Below are 19148 nucleotides of genomic sequence, written 5' to 3'. Positions count from 1 at the left end.
ACTGGCATCAACATAAACCCATATTGGTCTTTACATCTTTGTATCAAAGCAAGCAAACGCTATGTATCTGCACAGCAGTTGTTTGATTGGAAATAGAGTGCAATTATGCCTTTCTTTTCACTTGAAAATGCTACCTTTAATTGGTAGTTTTCACAATGTCCCTGTAATTAAATAGCTGAATTGGCAGTAAAATGGGAACTGTTAGTAACCTTGAACAGAAGACTGGAAATTTCATTTTATGTTATTTGGAGCTAAGGGACTGTCAATTGTATTGCCCTTTTTTATGGAATCCACCGTCCTTTATGAGACTCAAATCTTAAAACATTGAGCATTTCAAGAATACTTTGCCTATTGAATTTATTCTCTCTGTTAAGCCATACATAATTTGTACTTGTAGGCTCTTCTGAATTTAATTTTCAGAAAGATACCTAACAAGGAAATGTAGTTGAATAGTTCTCATTGAAAATGATGTGAGAATAATGCACACTTCTTGAGTATAAAAGAATTGCTGCAAGTACTTATGTTCATTCTATATTCATGTTGGCATCCAAGCCTTTTACCTAACTCGATCATTAACCTGGGGTTCTAGATTACTAGTGAAGTGACTATGCTACTGCCTTCCCCACATTGTGGGAGATCAGTCAGCCTTACACGGTCAGGAAATATAAATCACATCTGCAGTGAGATACAACCCGAGTGAGTATATAATCCAGGCATTTGGAGACAGTGTGGGAATTTGGTGCAGAGGTGAATAGGTATCAATGTGGACTTCACTAGCTTCAAAATCTCCCCTCACCCCACTGCATCCCAAAACCAGCCCAGCTCGTCCCCTTCCCCCACTGCATCCCAAAACCAGCCCAGCTCGTCCCCTTCCCCCACTGCATCCCAAAACCAGCCCAGCCTGTCCCCGCCCCCCTAACCTGTTCTTCCTCTCACCTATCCCTTCCTCCCACCTCAAGCCGCACCTCCATTTCCTACCTACTAACCTCATCCTGCCTCCTTGACCTGTCTGTCTTCCCTGGACTGACCTATCCCCTTCCTACCTCCCCACCTATACTCTCCTCTCTACCTATCTTCTTTTCTCTCCATCTTCGGTCCGCCTCGCCCTCTCTCCCTATTTACTCCAGAACCCTCTCCCCATCCCCCTCTCTGATGAAGGGTCTAGGCCCGAAACGTCAGCTTTTGTGCTCCTGAGATGCTGCTTGGCCTGCTGTGTTCATCAAGCTTCACACTTTGTTATCTCGGTTTTTTTTTGCTTGCTTTTTTTGTTCATAGATTGTAAAGCCTCTTTAACAGGATAAATTGAAGTTCAGGATTGGACGACCCAGCACGAAGCAAAGAGCAACATCACAGGAAAACTACAAGTTTATTGGTTGATGATAGCTGCTAATGTGACTGTCTATTACAGGTTACTTTCATCAAAGATAAATGTGGGGAAATATTTACAGATAACAATCTAAAAGGCCAGTGGGAAACCTTTAAAAAACAAATTAAGAACTAAATGAATAAATTGGGGATGCAGGGATGAGCAATATAGCCCTGCAGGAGGTGGGAGCTGGTGCACCGCACTGTGGTTCATAGTGACCACATCTATAGCAAATGTTGGTTTTTGAGGAACTCTGGCTCAGAGCTGGAGTCTCAGTTTTGAACTCTGCAACACATCAGGAAATGGGAGAGAGTTACCTGGATGCTGAGTATCAGAAGGCAATCACACCCCTGAGATTAATGGTCAGTGGTCAGGAACAGGAGGGTGTGACCACGAGCAAGGCAGGTTCAGGATTCCAGAAGGTAGTGCACAAGAAGCCTCAGCCCTTAAGCTTACCTGACAGATTTGAGATTCTTTCTACCTGTGTGGCTGTGAGCAGGGGCTACAGATTCGGGATAGTGTAATCAGAGGAATTGACATGTTCTTTGTGGCCAGGATTGAGAGTTGCAAAGAGTGCAGTGCCCGGGTTCAGGATATTTCCTCTAGACTGCAGAGGAACTTGGAGTGGAAGGGGAAAGATCCAGCTGTCATGGTCCATGGTCCAGGGTACCAATGATATAGGCAGAAAGAAGAAAGATATTCTGCTGAGGGAATATGAGCAGCTAGGGGCCAAATTGAAAAAAGCAGAACCAAAAAGGTAATAATCTCCAGATTACTACTTGAGCCATGAGCTAAATAGCAAAGGATTAAATAGGGTAAATAAGATTAAAGAGGTAAATAAGTGGCTCAAAGATTGGTATTGGAGAAATGGGTTTGAATTCATGGAACATTGGGGCAATTACTGGCGAAGGAGGGAGCTGTTCTGATGGGGTGGGTTCCAGATAAATCATGTTGGGACCAGAGTCCTGGTACTGCATAACCTGGGCTTTAAACTAAATAGTGGGGGGAGTTGGTTCAATTACATGGAAAATTTAAAAAAAATCAAAGGTAAAGGAGAAGGTAGGATTGCACGTTAGTTAGATGAGATTTATACTTACCAGAAAATAAAAAGAAGGGACAGAATGTGTGAATGTCATATTGTATCAAGGAACCGTAAAAGTGTAGGGAAATTTGATAAAAGAACAAACCTAAATATTTTGTTTCTTAATGCACAAAGCACCTAGAACAATGACTGATGGCAGAAATCGAGGTAAATACAGCTGTTACTGAAAGATTTCAATAAGTAATTCAAGACTCTCAGCCAAAATATATCCCAGGAAGCAGGAAAGATACTAAGAGAAGGTTAAACCAACTATGGCTAACCAAGGAAGTTAAGGATAGTATTAAGTTGAAAAAGAAAGTACATAGAGACCAAAGTCAGTGATAGCCCTGAAAAGTGGGGTTAATTCAGAACCCAGTAAAGACTAAAAAGATAATGATGACTGAAAAAATATCTATGAGGGCAAACTTATGATGAATATAAAACTGCAATTAACAGTTCCTTTAAATATATAAAAAGGAAGAGGGAAGTCAAAGTGAACATACGTCCCTTAGAAAATGAACCTGGGAAGTTGGGTATGGGGAACAAGGAAGTAGCAGAAGAGTTAAACTTATACTTTTCATCAATCTTTATGGTGGAAGATACTTTAAACATTCCATTAATATTGAAGAATACAAAGGGGGAATTAAGTACCACCACTGTCTCTAGAGATACAGTATTTGACAAACTAATAGGGGTCACTGGTCCTGATGACTGGCAAAAAGTGGTACCTATAAACTGATTAGCCTAACATCTATTGTTGAAAAAGTATAGGAATCAATTATTAGAGAAATAATAGCAGAATATTTGGAAAGTCATAATTCAGTCAAGCAGAGTCAGCATAGCTAGCTGAAAGGGAGATCATGTCTGAATAATTTAATCAAGCAATTCTCAACCAGACTGAATACAGGAGAACCAGTAGATGTATTGTACTTAGGCTTCCAAAAGGCATTCAGCAAGCTGTCTCACAAAAAGCTAAGTCATAACATAAAAGCTGTGGTATAGCAGGTAGTAAATAGGCACAAATAGAGAATTAGCTCATAGGCAGGAAACAGCAATGGGATGCAGTGTTCTTTACAGGCGGAATGGTGGCTCAGTAGTTAGCACCACTACCTCACAGCACCAAGGTCGCAGGTTCGATTCCAGCCTTGGGAAATTGTTTGTGTGGAGTTTGCACATTCTTTCTGTGTCTGCATGGGTTTCCTCCCACAGTCCAAAGGTGTACAGGTTAGATGGATTGGCAATGCTAAATTGCCCATAGTGTCCAGGGATATGCATGCAAGTGCGTTAGCCATGGGGAATATGAAGTTACAAGGATAGGGTGAGGAGGGATTATCTGAATGGTATGCTCTTTCAAGGGTTGATGTGACTCAATGTGTTGAATGGCTTGCTTCCACACTCTAGGGATTCTATTGTTGCATTGGTGACCTGTGACCAGTGGGTCACAGCACTGACGGGAATCAGCACTGGGACCACAACTGTTTACAATATGTATCAATAACTTGGAGGAAGGAAGTGAATGTACTATAGCCAAATTTGCCAATAAAATAGGTGGAAAGGTGGATTGCCAGAGGGTTACAAACAGTTTAGAGAGATACTGATAGGTTAAGTAAGTGGGCAAAAAGTTGGCAAACGGAATGTTGTGTGGGAAAATGTGAACAACTGGGAGAAAGAAAAAGCAGAATATTATTTAAGTGGAGAAAAAGCTGCAGAAAGCTGTATCACAAAGGGACTTGGGGTACTTGCACATTAACCGCAGAAAGCTAGCAGGCAGGTACAGCAGGTATTAAGGAAGGCTGATGAAATGTTGGCCCTTATTTCAAGGGGGTTGGAGTAAAAGAGTGGGGAAGTCTGACGACACCTGTGCAAAGTGGCGAGGCCACATCTGGAGGACTGCAGCAGTTCTGGTCCCCTCACTTAAGGAAAGATATTTCATTGAAGGCAATTCAGTGAAAGTTAACTAAAATAATCTCGGATATGGAGAGACTGTCTTATAAGCAAAGGCTAAACAGATTGAGATGTTACTAGAGTTTGTGAGAATGAGAGGTGATCTCATTGAAACATACAGGATTCTTAAGGAACTGAACAGGGTAAATGCTGAGAGGATGTTTTCTCTCATGGGAGTATCTAGGACCAGAGAGCTCAGTGTCAGAATAAAAGGGCGCCAATTTAAGACTGAGGTGAGGAGGGATTTCTTCTCTCAGTGAGTTGAGAATCTTTGGAATTCCTTGCAACAGAGAGCTGTGGGGAAAAGTCCTTGTGTAATTTTAAGGCTAAGATAGATTCTTGATCAGTGCAGGAATGAAGGTTTACTGGGAAAGGACAAGAAAATTAATGTGGGAAATGTTGGATCAGCAATGATCCTACTAAATGGTGGACTAGGCTCGAGGGGCTGAATGGGCTGCTCCTATTTCTTATGGTCCTTTAAGGCTGACAAGAGTACAGTCTGCTTTCCAACAGAACCCTCTCATTATGCAGCATCTGAATCTCTGCTGTCACCACAGTCTTTTCAATTCCTTCATTTGGCTACTCTCTCTTGTAGTCCCAACCCCACCTTGCCGTCCATTATATCCTGGCCTGCCTCCATTCCAACAGCTCTATCATATCTTTCTCTGGAGGAGGGAGGATGGACCTAGAAGGCAGTCATCCTCTGAACAATATGAGCTCTCCTCTCCTGCAAGCTCATGCATTTCCGTTATAGTCACCATCAAAAGATGGTAGCAGCCTGACTGTTCAAGGTGATGATACAGGCAAACCTCCTGTACACAATCAATCACTGGCTGTACAGCCTGGGGGCATTTTCACTGACAGATTGGGGAACCCTGTCTGTTAACTTTTATTCTCCCTCAGACACATTCAAAGACCTCAGAACAAACATCACTCACTTTGCTAGAACTCATAAGGTCACTGATCTCTTTTCATCAACCAGGCAATGTTGACACCAGTCTGCTTGTTCTGCCTTGCCTGTCTCCTTCTGCCTGTGTCAAGGAATAGGACTTCCCCCTGCTCTTTGACAGCCTTGGCATGTTTCATCAAGCTTCAGACATTTCTTCCACCCACACAGCCACCAGGAGACTTTCCCTGCTCCCTTCAGAGCTGCTTCAATATCATATCCACTTGCCCAATTTGTAAAGAAGTGACTGATATTGCAGAACCCACTCCAGCCCACTCCAGTTCAGGTGCCTGCCCTCAATCAAGCCTTGACACTATGACATCGTACATGAAGCTCTGGGTCACCACAGCCTTCTGGTCCCATTGGCAGGAGGTGATGTCTCTAACTGAAAACCAGCCCGAGCAGACAGCCAAGACAAATGCAGTTACGGGATTGATTAAGTGGGTCGGTGTAACATCAAAGCCTGCAAGAACTCACCTATTTTAGAGATTGGAAATTATTACAGTTACTGACCATCAGCTTTCAGATTGCTGAAGTCACACAGCAGGATCGATTACTTCTGTTTGAGAAAAATTATGCGCAATCTTGATATTATCCTCTTTGAAGCTGTGCCATGAAAGCTATTTAATTTTGCATCTGAGTCCAATATGACAATAAAAGGATATTCTATTCTATGCTTGCTTAAAGATTCATGAACTTGCAAGAAACAAATGGCTGATGCAAAAGGCTGAATCGAAACTCCTGAAAATGTACAGTTCAGGTCACATCAGAGGCAAGATACTTTGAACAGAAACAGAACTCAAACAGTTCCGGTCTTCATCGAAGTAAGAACTAGATGTCGGGAACCAAATAGTTTATAAGAACTTGCTTGGTCATTTCAATACTAAAATAGGTTGCAGACTTACAGTCATTCCATTTTTAACTGCAGCTGACCTGGTTTCCTGGGCCTCTGGGAAGCCTGACAGTTTAATGGAGGCGAGTAGCTTAATCTATGAGGTAAGTGACTTCACAGCACTGCTTATAGCCAGAAACTAAGTGCTACAAAGGTCCAACAAGCTAACACGAAACTGTTTGCTTCCCTTTCCTCCTTTCCAGTGAACTACAATGCAGCTCCATTGCACCCCACCCCATGATCACCTTCCAATCCTTAAACCCCTATTGTGATTGTGCTGCCCTGAATGTTATCACCACTCACCCTGTGCTCACACTCTTTGTGCCCCACTGTGTGATCAGGAACCTACATTTAGCCTGAATATCCCCTCAGCCACATTCAGGACCTGCATAGAGACTCCCAAATATGCTTTTTAGCTTTGACCTTGTGAATATGATTTCCAGCCAGAAAGACCTTTATGCTGTCAATCAGGCTGTCTTGCGTGCAGAAGCCTAGCAGATTGTTTTTTTAAAAGCAGCTCTGCAGTTAAATTCCTAAGACACTTTGGGAGACAATCCTCAATGCCCTTTTTCTATGATCAGAAATTTTGGAAGTATCAGCTTTGCCCTCTGCTCATTTTCATCATGTTGCTAATCATTCATTATTTATTTCAATGCAGTACATGCCATTGGTAATAGCACAAGCTGCTGTTAGTGACAAATGATTAGAATAGATTTTTCAACAGTAGAAACAAAAATCTTGTGAAGGTTGAAGCATAGATGCGAGAGCTAAGGCACTAGAGAAGCTGTGTTTAAGCTAAATCCCATTTCCTGAATCTTTTCTGTATTTTATATTTTAATTGAGTGGAAAGTCTTATAGAAGATATATCTCAAACATCTTGAAACTATATTGTACAATATTAATAATTAGCAATAATGGTATTAATAACTTTGAATGTCTTTGCTTTGAATGCTCTTTTAAGAAGGTGCAAACCAAATGGACAACTGTACATATCAATTGATTGCTTAAACAATTTTAATTTAATGTATGTTACAATTGTAACCTTGCAACACACATTGCAACATTTCCTGAGTTAAATGTAAATGACAGTTAACAGTTCATACATAAACAACCTAGTAACTAACATCAGACTACTGAACTCAAATAAGTTAATTCATAGATCATGGAATCCCTACAGTGTGGAAACAGGCCCTTTGGCCCAACAAGTCCACACTGGCCTTCAGAACATCCCACTGAGACACATTCACCTAATCCACACACTGCTAAACACTACAGGCAATTTAACATGGCCAATCCACCTAACCTGCACATCTTTGGATTGTGGGAGGAAACCCACACAGACACGGGGAGAATTTACAAACTCTACATAGACAGTCGCCTGAGGGTGGAATCGAAGCCAGGGTCCTGGCCCTGTGAGAGAGCAGTGCTAACCACTGAGCCACTGTGTCACCCCAAATGATTGTAAGTTTCCCATAACTGTTTTATTTTCTAGTCACCTACAGGCACTAACTTTGTCTGAAATTATGCATTTGTATAAGGCAGTTATGCTGTATATCTTTGCATTGGCAGAATCTCTTGTTATAATTTCAGTGTAAAATGGCCAAATCACATTTAAAGATGTACCATGAAACACCCTCCAGGTAGTGCCATGTCTGTATATTACTGCAGTTGGCTTGATTTAAAAGTAAAACATTTGGATGACCTGAAATATTTGAAAACTCTTGGTGAGTGAAGGTATAGATCAATGGCAGGAATGCAAACCAGAATCACTACTGTAGTTCAGATCTGTTTGCTCCACATGAATCTAAATCAACTCTCAAGCATTATGATCCCTGATCAGACCTACAAGTTTAGTTGAGTTCTGGTAAGGGACTAATAGCTTTTATTTAAACAAAAAAGATGTTTGGGATCTCAGATCACTACTGATAGAATAAAGCCACAAAAATGCATTGGTTTTGGGGTTAAACATACCCTACACAGTAAACTGCAGATATGATCAAGAACTTGTTTGCAACCTCACCCAGATGTCAATAATCACTGTAAATCACAAAAATCTTGTTAATACTTGGATTTTCCTCCCAGGGCTATTCACTCTTCACTCAAAGACACCACTTTTTAACACCGTCCAATTTCGCTGTGTAGACACTTCCTCATTTTCTGGTGCTTCAATCTTATCTTTTGGGCTGCATTCCAACATTAACTCCCTGGCTGAATGGCAATCCATTCTCATCCCCTCTAAGGCCTCCCACAGCCTTACTTACATGGACCCGCCATGCAGCATCAACACACTGCCTGGGACTTCTTCCTTGGTTAGTTGCCTCTTGGTGGCCTCCTCCTGATGTCTTAGGAGATTTCTCACTTCTCCTTGAATTCTATTACCTTCGATGATTTGTTGGTTTCTTCTGGTCTTCTTATCCTTTTTACAAGATGTTGGGACCGTTCTCGTTACTTCCCACTCTCAGGGCTCCTGCATTGTATCTCCAGTGGTATCTTTTCCTGGTTATCATTTTCAGAATTCTTCAATGCCTCTGACTAACTCTGGAACAAGGTACTCATGACCTTGGAACGCTAAAGCCATCCTGGAACCATCTTGTATCAAGCCCCTGGATCGACCAGGATTCCCCTTTTTTTAAGGTTCAAAGTAGCTTTAATGACTCCTGTCTTTTTCAAATGATCTATGCCTAAATCTTATTATTGACATCCATTTTGCTGTCTAGAGGAGATCTCTGCAGCTTTTCAGCTCTGATCAACTGCCAAAACACTGTCATATTCTTTTCTGGATGTCACCTTTTTAGAGTGTCTTGCATTCCCCAGAAAACAAATGCAAATGTGATTTTTATCGATGCTGAGTGTTTGACAATTTACTGCCACTATAGTCAAGGAACAGGGGCCAAGATTGTAAAGAAGGAAAACAGAAAACCAACAACAGGAGACAACAGTGGGAAACTGAAACCCTGAAAAAAAGAGAAGAATAAGACTGAGATCTTCTGAAAGTCACTGGAAGTTTGAGAGTGGGGTGAGAGACTGAAGAAGATCTTAAATCTGGAAGAGGTTTGTGATGCCAGTCAGTACTGATTAGGCAGGAATATGGGACCATGGCAGCCATGCTCCCCAGAATGAGCTACTGTATTAGCCATGTCTTTGATTCACATATAAAACAAGATCATGCGTTCAAATGGCAATTGAAGACTTAAACATATTGTCTAATATATGAGCGTATGGCACATTTTTCATTACAATTTAACTGAAGCTATGTGGAAGACTAAATTCCCATTGTTCTTGTTATAGCCTCATAATTACTTTGAACAGTTTTTCTTTGTTTCTGATTTCAGAATTTTTGCAAATTATTTTATAGAGTGAATCTTTTAAGCATTAACAAGGTAGCCTGAAATATCCCAATCGTTCCACTTTTAAGGTGTGACCTACTCTCTACTCAATTTATAACACAGAACAATACTAGAAGGTTGAATACTTTACAAGGTGAAGACCATACCTTTAATGTGCTGGCAGCAGTTCCAGGATACTCTCTCTGATCTAGCTTTGTCCACCTCTGCATAAATTTTTGCACCATTGGATCATCATAATTCACAAGCTGGAAGCCAGTGACATTGACTCCGGTCTCAATAAATTTATCAAGTATGAGATCAGAGAAGCCCTGCAATGAACAAAGAAGACAGGCACAATTCAACCACTGAAACAAAGTACTATCTTACACAATCTTGATGAATTATTTTCTCACACAATGCCTTATTCATTCTTTTTAAAAGTATGATGTCTTGACTCCCTGGATGCCTTCTGCAGGTGAAAATATTACGTGATGTGCTTGCATAGATAAAAACTTCTGGGCTTGATCCCTAGCTACTGCGCAGTCAGTTAGATTTCATCCTCCGTCGGAGACTTTAGCATGCAGGAGAACATTGTCAGTCAGGATTTCTTCCATAACCTCCTACCCAGGAGTGTGTTGTGCAGTTCATATCTGTGAACTTCAGTTTAGGATAAAACTTCACTCAACTGTGACACTTCTCAGCGATGGAATAACCTAAAAATCTGTGTGTCCTAATAACTGAATTCTGCAACTTGACAGTTGAAAACAATGGAATCATATGCCAGATGAATAACAACTGATCTTTGCACCATATCTGTTTTGTAGTGAACGTTATAGTTAGAACATTTGTTTCGTGCTGGAATGTGATTCACAAATTTGAGAATCCTGAAATGTGTGTTTGCAGCTGCCATGCACTTTAGGAAGTTACTAGTTGCCAAAGACAATGGAAAAGAAAACTGTAAAATAGGCTTTTGATTTACCATTGACCCTATTACATTATTTCCTAAGACAAATTTAGTCCCCATAGCTCAGGTCTAACTCTTTCTAGAACAATCACCAAGTATTAGAATAAAAACAGGAACAGAAACAGAGGTTGCTGGAAAAGTTCAGCAGGTCCAGCAGCATCTGTGTAGAAAATAATCAGAGTTAACATCTCGGGTCTAGTGAGCCCCCACATCAGAACTATTCACCTCATCTCACAGTGAGTCAGAGGAGGGGCAGATAATAAGTATGACTCCAGACACAAGGCATACATAGGTTGGGAGAATGGAAAAACAAGTGGCAGATGAACTTTAATGCAGAGGATTGTGACATGATGCATTTTGGCAGGTGAGATAATATGGATTTAATGACACAGTTTTAAAGACGGCAAGAACAGAGGACCTGAGGGTTCATGTGAAAAGGTCTTTGAAGGTGGCAGGACATTTAAGCAAGGAATTAGCAAAGCATAACGGTTCTTTGGTTTTACTAGTTGTTGAGATGCAATTTCTCAAACAAATTGTCTTGAAGAACAATACATGCTACATTATGCTCACCGTGTAAGTGAATCATTTGACAGGGTTAGTGATAAATGAGAAGTACGGTAAAATGCACAGTAAAGACAGCAATATGCAGATTGGTAGCATTGTTCTGCATTACACTTGCTGCTGTGAAGAAAGACCTTCACAAGCAGCAGTTGAAAGCTCAGCTTCACAATGATTTATCAAATAATCAGATTTATCAGACCTGTTTTTGTAGCAACTAATGAATTCAAAATTGTCTTTAGGACTGATTTTGGCAACACACAGTCAGTTTTGACATGTGGCAAAGCTGTGTACTTTGCTGTCTAATTAGTAAAATCTGCACTGTTTTGATTTGCTACATTACCTCAGCCACTGCTGGTGTTCAGGCAATATTGTACCAGAGGCAATGCACTATTCTTTCCTAGTTTAAGAAAGAAAGCGTAGTCATTTGCAAGCACTACATGCATGATTGAGCTGAGAAGGTTCAACCAATAACTGACAAAATATCAATCGTGAAATATCTGCAGTGCAATAGATAGGATTTCTTCAGGCCTGATTAAAAATCCTTACTGGGATTCCTATACTGTACAGCAGGAGTGATCAAAATAAAAATGCAGAAAATATTTATTCGCAAATGTCTATTTCTATAGATTTTTCTGAGTTGCCCAGTGAATTGTGAAATTGCCCACCGTGGTTATCTTAGGAATTATGAAGCAGGATGCATTTTCTCAGATAATTTCAAGATGCAGTTAAACTGCGATCTATTTTTACACTGAAACATTTTTCATTTTGTAATGATGAGAAAATGCCTTCAGAGGAATAACCCTGATATACCTGCATTACTGGAGGTTATCTAATTCTGAACTGGGCATCACATTGGGCCAAGTTAAAATTGAACGGGGCTTACATTTGTTTTCCTCGTTTTGTTCAACTTTAGATGTTTGGTGGTGCTGATATGTCTCTCCTCAGTCCTGTGATGCCTGAAACTGATTGCCGGGCTAGAACTTTGTGCACCTCAAAGAATTTGAAGGGCTCTCTCATGACAGTCAGAATGTAGTTTGCAACCAGTGCAATTAATGTTTTGTTTAATTTTGATTTGTTCTGTGCAGTCCCTTTAAGATTGCACAATAGCTGGAAATGCACACAACTTGAAGGAAGCATTGTCTTTTGGCCTCCTGCATGGCACATTGCCAATGGCTTTGCAGTAGTGCGACAGGGTTAGCGTTAGGGTAAGCACAATTTACAGGCAGCATGCAGTGTTGCTCAGGTTGCTCTCTGGGCTTCACTGGTTGCAAATTTTTCATTGCAACTGTTTATTTCAGATTGGTCAAATGGCAGTAGCTAAACATCAGAAGCAATTTTCTGGCATTGCACTGCTTGTTTATTACCTTAGCTTTACACAAAAACAGAGCAATGGAAAATTAAATTGACTTATGCAAGGTGATGAGGCAATGTGAAAGAACAAGCAAAATAAAGTGATGGTAAATGATTCAAAAATGAAGAAGAACTAAACAGAGAGCAATGTTGAAAATGATTCATAAGAATGAAGTTGAAAAATTGGTTTTAATTCTCTCAATCCTAGCAGAAAATGTGTGCGGTGCTCAGGAAAAGATGGCGCATGGTCTTTCTTTTAAATGGGACATGGGCGTCATTGGTGAAGCTGGCATGAATGGTACATTCTTAGAGATAATAGGAACTGTAGATGTTGGAGAATCCGAGATAACAAAGTGTGGAACTGGATGAATACAGCAAGCCAAGCAGCATCTTAGGAGCACAAAAGCTGACATTTCGGGCCTAGACCCTTCATCAGAAAAGGGGGATGGGGAGAAGGTTCTGAAATAAATAGGGAGAGAGGGAGAGGTGGACCGAAGATGGATAGAGGAGAAGATTGGTGGAGAGGAGAGTATGAGTGGGGAGGTAGGGAGGGGATAGGTCTGTCAGGGGAGGACAGACGGGTCAAGGGGGCGGGATGAGGTTATTAGGTAGGAAATGGATGTGCGGCTTGAGGTGGGAGGAGGGGATGGTGAGAGGAAGAACAGGTTAGGGAGGTGGAGACGAGCTGGGGTTCTCCATTCTTTCTTGAATGGAAGTACAAACAAACTCTATGCACCACCACTGTCCTCTGCCAGGTTGAACTTGTTTGAACAATCAACAAACCCTCCTTCAACTCCATTCACCTCCTTCAAATGGCGGTGTTGCAATAAGTACCCTCATGAGTCCTATTATGCCAGACTTTTGCTTGTTCTTTCACATTGTCTTGTCACTGTGCTTATTCCAGTCCTACCCAAGCACCTCTTTTTCCTTTACACTGATGACTATATAGATGATATTTCTGAATCTACCCTTGGAACATTTCATCAACTGTGTTTTTCAATTTCCATCCCTCTCTTATCTTCATATGGTCCAAATTCAATTCTTCCTTTTCCTTTTTCCATTTTTCTATCCTAATTTCTTGGGAATTCAAATATTCATTGTAAGCCCACCTGCTCCTATTATCACCTTAACTACACTTCCATATAATCTGCTTCCTATAAAGAATCCATTTCACTCTCTTAGTTTCTTTGTTTTTGTTGCATCTGTTCTGATGATTTAATCTTTCATATTTATGCTTCTGAAATGTCTTAATTTTCCACAATCGCGGAGTCCACTCCATTGTGGTTAAGAAGTCGCTCAGTTTCACATAACCCATTACCCGCAGTTCTTCTCTCTTCTCTCAGCCCTCCTAGAATTACACCAGGTACGTTTTCCCTCAGAGTTCAAATTATATTTTAAATCATATGAGGGGGATCCTCTTATGATTTCTTGAAGTCCACCTTTTCACTTCTTGGTTCTCCAGGGCTTCTTTTTCAGTCTGACTAAATCCTTAATTAGGCGTGCACTCACTTTATAACACCTCTGCATTTGTGACTATATCATGGGAGTCTGACATCATGTGAGAAGCGGGATTAGAATTCATCAGTAACCTCAGTTCTTCACTGCTCAATTTAAAGCAAAAAAATCACAAGGATATTAATTTTCTCGACACCATGGTATTTAAATCCGCACAAAGCAGCTGAAAGAGGTTAGCAATGAAGGTTTTAATAAAAAAAACTGACATATTTCTATACACAAAAGGGCATCACCCTAAACATGCTTTTCATGAGTAAATTCACAACTAAATCAATGCATATTTATTTCTAACAGAGCACAGCATATAAAATAATTTATTGTATGTTAAACACTTTGAGATGTGATAACCCGTAGAAGCAAATTGTTATGCAATAAAACAATTCAATATAAAATTATATAATTGATCCAATGTTCGATAGGATATCAATTACATTTTTCCCCATGTAGTGGCTCCTGGCCTGAACTTTAACCTAAACACTCTATGTTAATTGCAAGGAATTCATTACCTCAGTTTTGCTGTTCAGAGTCAGAAGAACATTTCTTTGTTAAAGATTGCAACTCTTCATGAAAACCGAGTTTGTTAAAACTGTTTGTTCCCCTTTGAAGCTTCATTCTCCCCTTTGTCATACCCTTTCAACCATTTCAGGTTCTCATTTCCCATTTCATACACCCATTCCTCATAACAGCTTCTCATTCCCCTTTCCATCTCCTCTCTACCATTTAGAAGTCCCCTCCCCAGCTGCAGCTTCTCTTCCTATTTTGTAGGTCTGCACTCCCCAGTCCATGCCCCAACTTGTGCAGTCGCTCTGATCACAGTGCAGCCTCTCACCATCCTTTGCAGAGCCTTTTATCTCCTCTTGACAATGTTGTCGAGGAGAATACTGAGATACAGGCTACTAGATTAGGTGGGATTGAGGTTCACAAGGAAGAGGTATTAGAAATCCTACAGAGTGTGAAGATAGATAAATCCCCTGGGCTGGATGGGATTTATCTTCGGATCCTCTGGGAAGCCAGGGAGGAGATTGCCAAGCCTTTGGCATTGATCTTTAATTCGTCATTGTCTACAGGAATAGTGCCAGGCGACTGTAGGATCGCAATTGTGGTTCCCCTGTTCAAGAAGGGGAGTAGAGACAACCCTGGTAATTATAGACCAGTGAGCCTTACTTCAGTTGTTGGTAAAGTGTTGGAAAAGGTTATAAGAGATAGGATTTATAATCATCTAGAAAAGAATAAATTGATTAGAGATAGTCAGCACGGTTTTGTGAAGGGTAGGTCGTGCCTCACAAACCTTATTAAGTTCTTTGAAAAGGTGACCAAACAGGTAGATGAGAGTAAACTGGATGATGTGGTGTATATGGATTTCAGCAAGGCGTTTGATAAGTCTCTCCACAGTCGGCTAATGTACAAAATGCTGAGGAATGGAATTGTGGGAGATATAGCAATTTGGATCAGAAATTGGCTTGCTGAAAGAAGACAGAGGGTGGTAGTTGATGGGAAATGTTTATCCTGGAGACCAGTTACTAGTGGTGTACCGCAAGGGTCGGTGTTGGGTCCACTGCTGTTTGTCATTTTTATAAATGACCTGGATGAGGGTGTTGAAGGATGGGTTAGCAAATTTGCAGACGACACTAAGGTTGTTGGAGTTGTGGATAGTGACGAAGGATGCTGTAGGTTACAGAGAGACATAGATAAGCTGCAGAGGTGGGCTGAGAGGTAGCAAATAGAGTTTAATGCCGACAAGTGTGAGGTGATGCACTTTGGTAGGAGTAACCGGAAGGCAAAGTGCTGGGCTAATGGTAAGATTCTTGGTAGTGTAGATGAGCAGAGAGATCTCGGTGTCCATGTACACAGATCCTTGAAAGTTGCCACCCAGGTTGACAGGGCTGTTAAGAAGGCATACAGTGTTTTAGCTTTTATTAATAGAGGGATCGAGTTCCGGAACCATGAGGTTATGCTGCAGCTGTACAAAACTCTGGTGCGGCCGCACCTGGATTATTGCGTACAGTTCTGGTCACCGCATTATAAGAAGGATGTGGAAGCTTTGGAAAGGGTGCAGAGGAGATTTACTAGGATATTGCCTGGTATGGAGGGAAGGTCTTACGAGGAAAGGCTGAGGGACTTGAGGCTGTTTTCATTAGGGAGAAGAAGGTTGAGAGGAGACTTAATTGAAACATATAAAATAATCAGAGGGTTAGATAGGGTGAATAGGGAGAGCCTTTTTCCTAGGATGGTGATGGCGAGCATGAGGGGGCATAGCTTTAAATTGAGGAGTGAAATATATAGGACAGATGTCAGAGGTAGTTTCTTTACTCAGACAGTAATAAGGGAATGGAATGCTTTGCCTGCAACGGTAGTAGATTCGCCAACTTTAAGTACATTTAAGTCATCCTTGGACAAGCATATGGATGTACATGGAATAGTGTAGGTTAGATGGGCTTCAGATTGGTATGACAGGTCGGCACAACATCGAGGACCGAAGGGCCTGTACTGTGCTGTAATGTTCTATGTTCTCCCCCTTCCCACAGCTGAGGCTTCTATGTCCCCTTTTCGCAATCTCACCTCTTGATTGAGGTCATCAGTTTCTGAGAGTGCACCTCTCCAGAAAGCAACAGAAAAGTCTCACAATTAAACAATGTAGCACTCCACAGCAAGATAAGGGCGTTCTGTCAGGTGTACCAATTTACAGTTTTTCTCCTAGGAGGTGGGGGACAGTTGGGAGGACAAGGAGCCATGTGTTGCAGACTGTGTCCCTCGCCCTGTAAGTTACAGTTCCTTGTCTTTCAATTAGGGAATTTCCAAACATCTGGACTCAACATTTGAATTCATCAATTTTAGGCGATAACCTCTGTCCTCATTTTGTCTCCTATTCCTTTGCTTGATTATATTTTTGCTTGTATTTCTCTTGTTTTTGCTTCTGCCATTCATCATTTTGCCATGCACACTGTCTTTGGATGCATGGTTCATTTCTTTTGCTTGTCTCAGTGCCAATCTCTTTGGCCTTGCATGCCAGCTTCTTTTATCCTTTAAACATTTCCATCTTCCACACTGTAACAGATCTCACCTGTATTCTTTTTCCACTTCCCTTCATATTTTAAAACTTATTACATTTCCAACTCAAAAGACATGGATATGAACATTAACTCTGTTTCTTTTTCCATAGCTGCTCAGCATTTCAATCATTTTCTGTTCTATTTATGATTGTCAGAAACCAAAGTATTTTGTTTTGTGAGCTATAACATAGTTTTGGTCAGACTGAATTTCTCCGTACTCTTTCCTCATACTGATAATGTGTCCCATGTATCTCCATTGCACTAATGCAATTTTCCATATTTCTCACAGCACCCAGTCTTTCAGCATACAACCTTTGCCCTCAATGCTTAATGGTTAATATCAGTTAAGTATTGTGGACCAATATTCATTTGGCAATGGATAGCGAGTGGCTAAATTAATTTCAATTGGATCCACGTGGCCAGCAAATCCTGAGGTTTGAGTTGGATGCAAACTTAGAATTAAAAGATCAATTTCTAACTCATACATAACTTAGCCACCCTTTTGATCTGTCCTTTCATAGATTCAATCAACACAAAGAAAGCACTTACCAGAGTAGCCAACATGTAGTGGTAGCCTCGGATGTTTTTACCAACATTTACCGCCTATCCATAAAAGAAAAGAATAATCTGTGAAAATGTTTGAAAAAATCAGCTCTTTAAGGTCTGCTCAGACTTAAAATGAATTGCACTGTAAATATTTGAGTCAATGCAGGGAGGCAGGGATCTCATTCTGGAGACTCAGTGTTGGATAGAATCCGCCATAGCTATTTCTTTGCTGAGAACTAACTCCAAAACTGAGCATTGTACTTCAGATGCGATTTGACCAAACGTCTGCAACTGTTGCATAATTTCCTCAATTTGGCATTAAAAAGCTATACAATCCATTTTTAAAATGTTTTATTTTTGAGTCTACGCACTAGTTTTAAATTATTTACTTACACGTTGTTGGTTGAGAGGTTCTGTCTCCTACTGAATAATCAGAGGCGTCGAAAGTATATTTGTTTTCACTACCCGCTTATGTCGGCCTGATTCTCTGTTTTATTTGGCCTTTCTACATAACTGGCCAGCAATCCTCACAGTTCCTTGCTTTGTACCATGAAGAAAATATTCTGATTAATTTCCAATGAATCAAAAGCAGATGATCCCACTCTGAACACATCAAGCTTCAGCTGCCATAGGTTTGTCCCATTCAGTCTATTTCGTTCTGTAATTTCCTTCCACATTTCACCAGGTATCTTACCTTAGCGTGATCTACAAATTTGGATTTACAATTTTGTGGCGAACAATGGACAATGCACAGAGAGTTAGCAGTGGGATAGCTTGTGGCCAAACTACCCAGGTATTTAATCAATTGCTAACTTCAGGAGGCCCTTTTTATTGGGTATCTGAGGCAGACAATCTGAACAAGTAAGTTGTCTAAAAATGACATGAAGGGTTGAATCATTTTGACGGATTCCTCCTCAGTAAATTAATGAATGCCAAATGGGACCAGCACCTGCCGTGTTCTGCTTGAAACTTATTGACCCCCGTTGGTCATCAATTAAAAATCCTCTTTGTTAAGGTCTGCCTGTAAAAATCTTTTCTGTAGCACCAGGAGGAGCAATCATCTTCGCAATCATTGTGCTGACCCTGAATAACAAAGTGTGAAACTGGATGAACACAGCAGGCCAAGCAGCATCTTGGGAGCACAAAAGCTGACGTTTCAGGTCTAGACCCTTCATCAGAGAGGGGGATGGGGAGAGGGTTCTGGAATAAATAGGGAGAGAGGGGGAGGTGGACCGAACATGGTTAGAGAAGAAGATAGATGGAGAGGAGAGTATAGGTGGGGAGGGGATAGGTCAGTCAGGGAGGACGGACAGGTTAAGGAGGCGGGATGAGGTTAGTATGTGGGAAATGGAGGTGAGGCTTGAGGTGGGAGGAGGGGACAGGTGAGAGGAAGAACAGGTTATGGAGGTGGAGACAAGCTGGGCTGGTTTTGGGATGCAGTGGGGGGAGGGGACGAGCTGGGCTGGTTTTGGGATGCAATGGGGAAGGGGGACATTTTGAAGCTTGTGAAGTCCACATTGATACCATTGGGCTGCAGGGTTCCCAAGCGGAATATGAGTTGCTGTTCCTGCAACCTTCGAGTGGCATCGCTGTGGCACTGCAGGAGG

General features: G+C 41.1%; 1 protein-coding gene across 9 annotated transcripts in view; it reads right to left on the bottom strand.

Annotated features, from left to right (window-relative positions):
- LOC125458672 (glutamate receptor 3-like) overlaps positions 1-19148 on the bottom strand; it is a 384493-nt gene that overhangs the window by 196288 nt on the left and 169057 nt on the right. For all 9 annotated transcript variants that reach the window (XR_009446706.1, XR_009446707.1, XM_059651391.1 and 6 more), the window contains exons 5-6: positions 17545-17598; positions 9723-9884 (exon numbers count right to left, since the gene is read on the bottom strand). Coding sequence is in view for 7 of the 9 variants with exons in the window: in XM_059651391.1 (XP_059507374.1) it covers positions 9723-9884; positions 17545-17598 (216 nt within the window). In the remaining 2 variants the exon portion in view is untranslated. The remainder of the gene's footprint in view (positions 1-9722; positions 9885-17544; positions 17599-19148) is intronic.

This window comes from Stegostoma tigrinum, chromosome 15 (genome assembly GCF_030684315.1).
Source record: "Stegostoma tigrinum isolate sSteTig4 chromosome 15, sSteTig4.hap1, whole genome shotgun sequence".
Classification (NCBI taxonomy): domain Eukaryota; kingdom Metazoa; phylum Chordata; class Chondrichthyes; order Orectolobiformes; family Stegostomatidae; genus Stegostoma; species Stegostoma tigrinum.
Note: the sequence above shows the minus strand (reverse complement) of the source record. Positions and strands in the feature narration are given on the sequence as shown.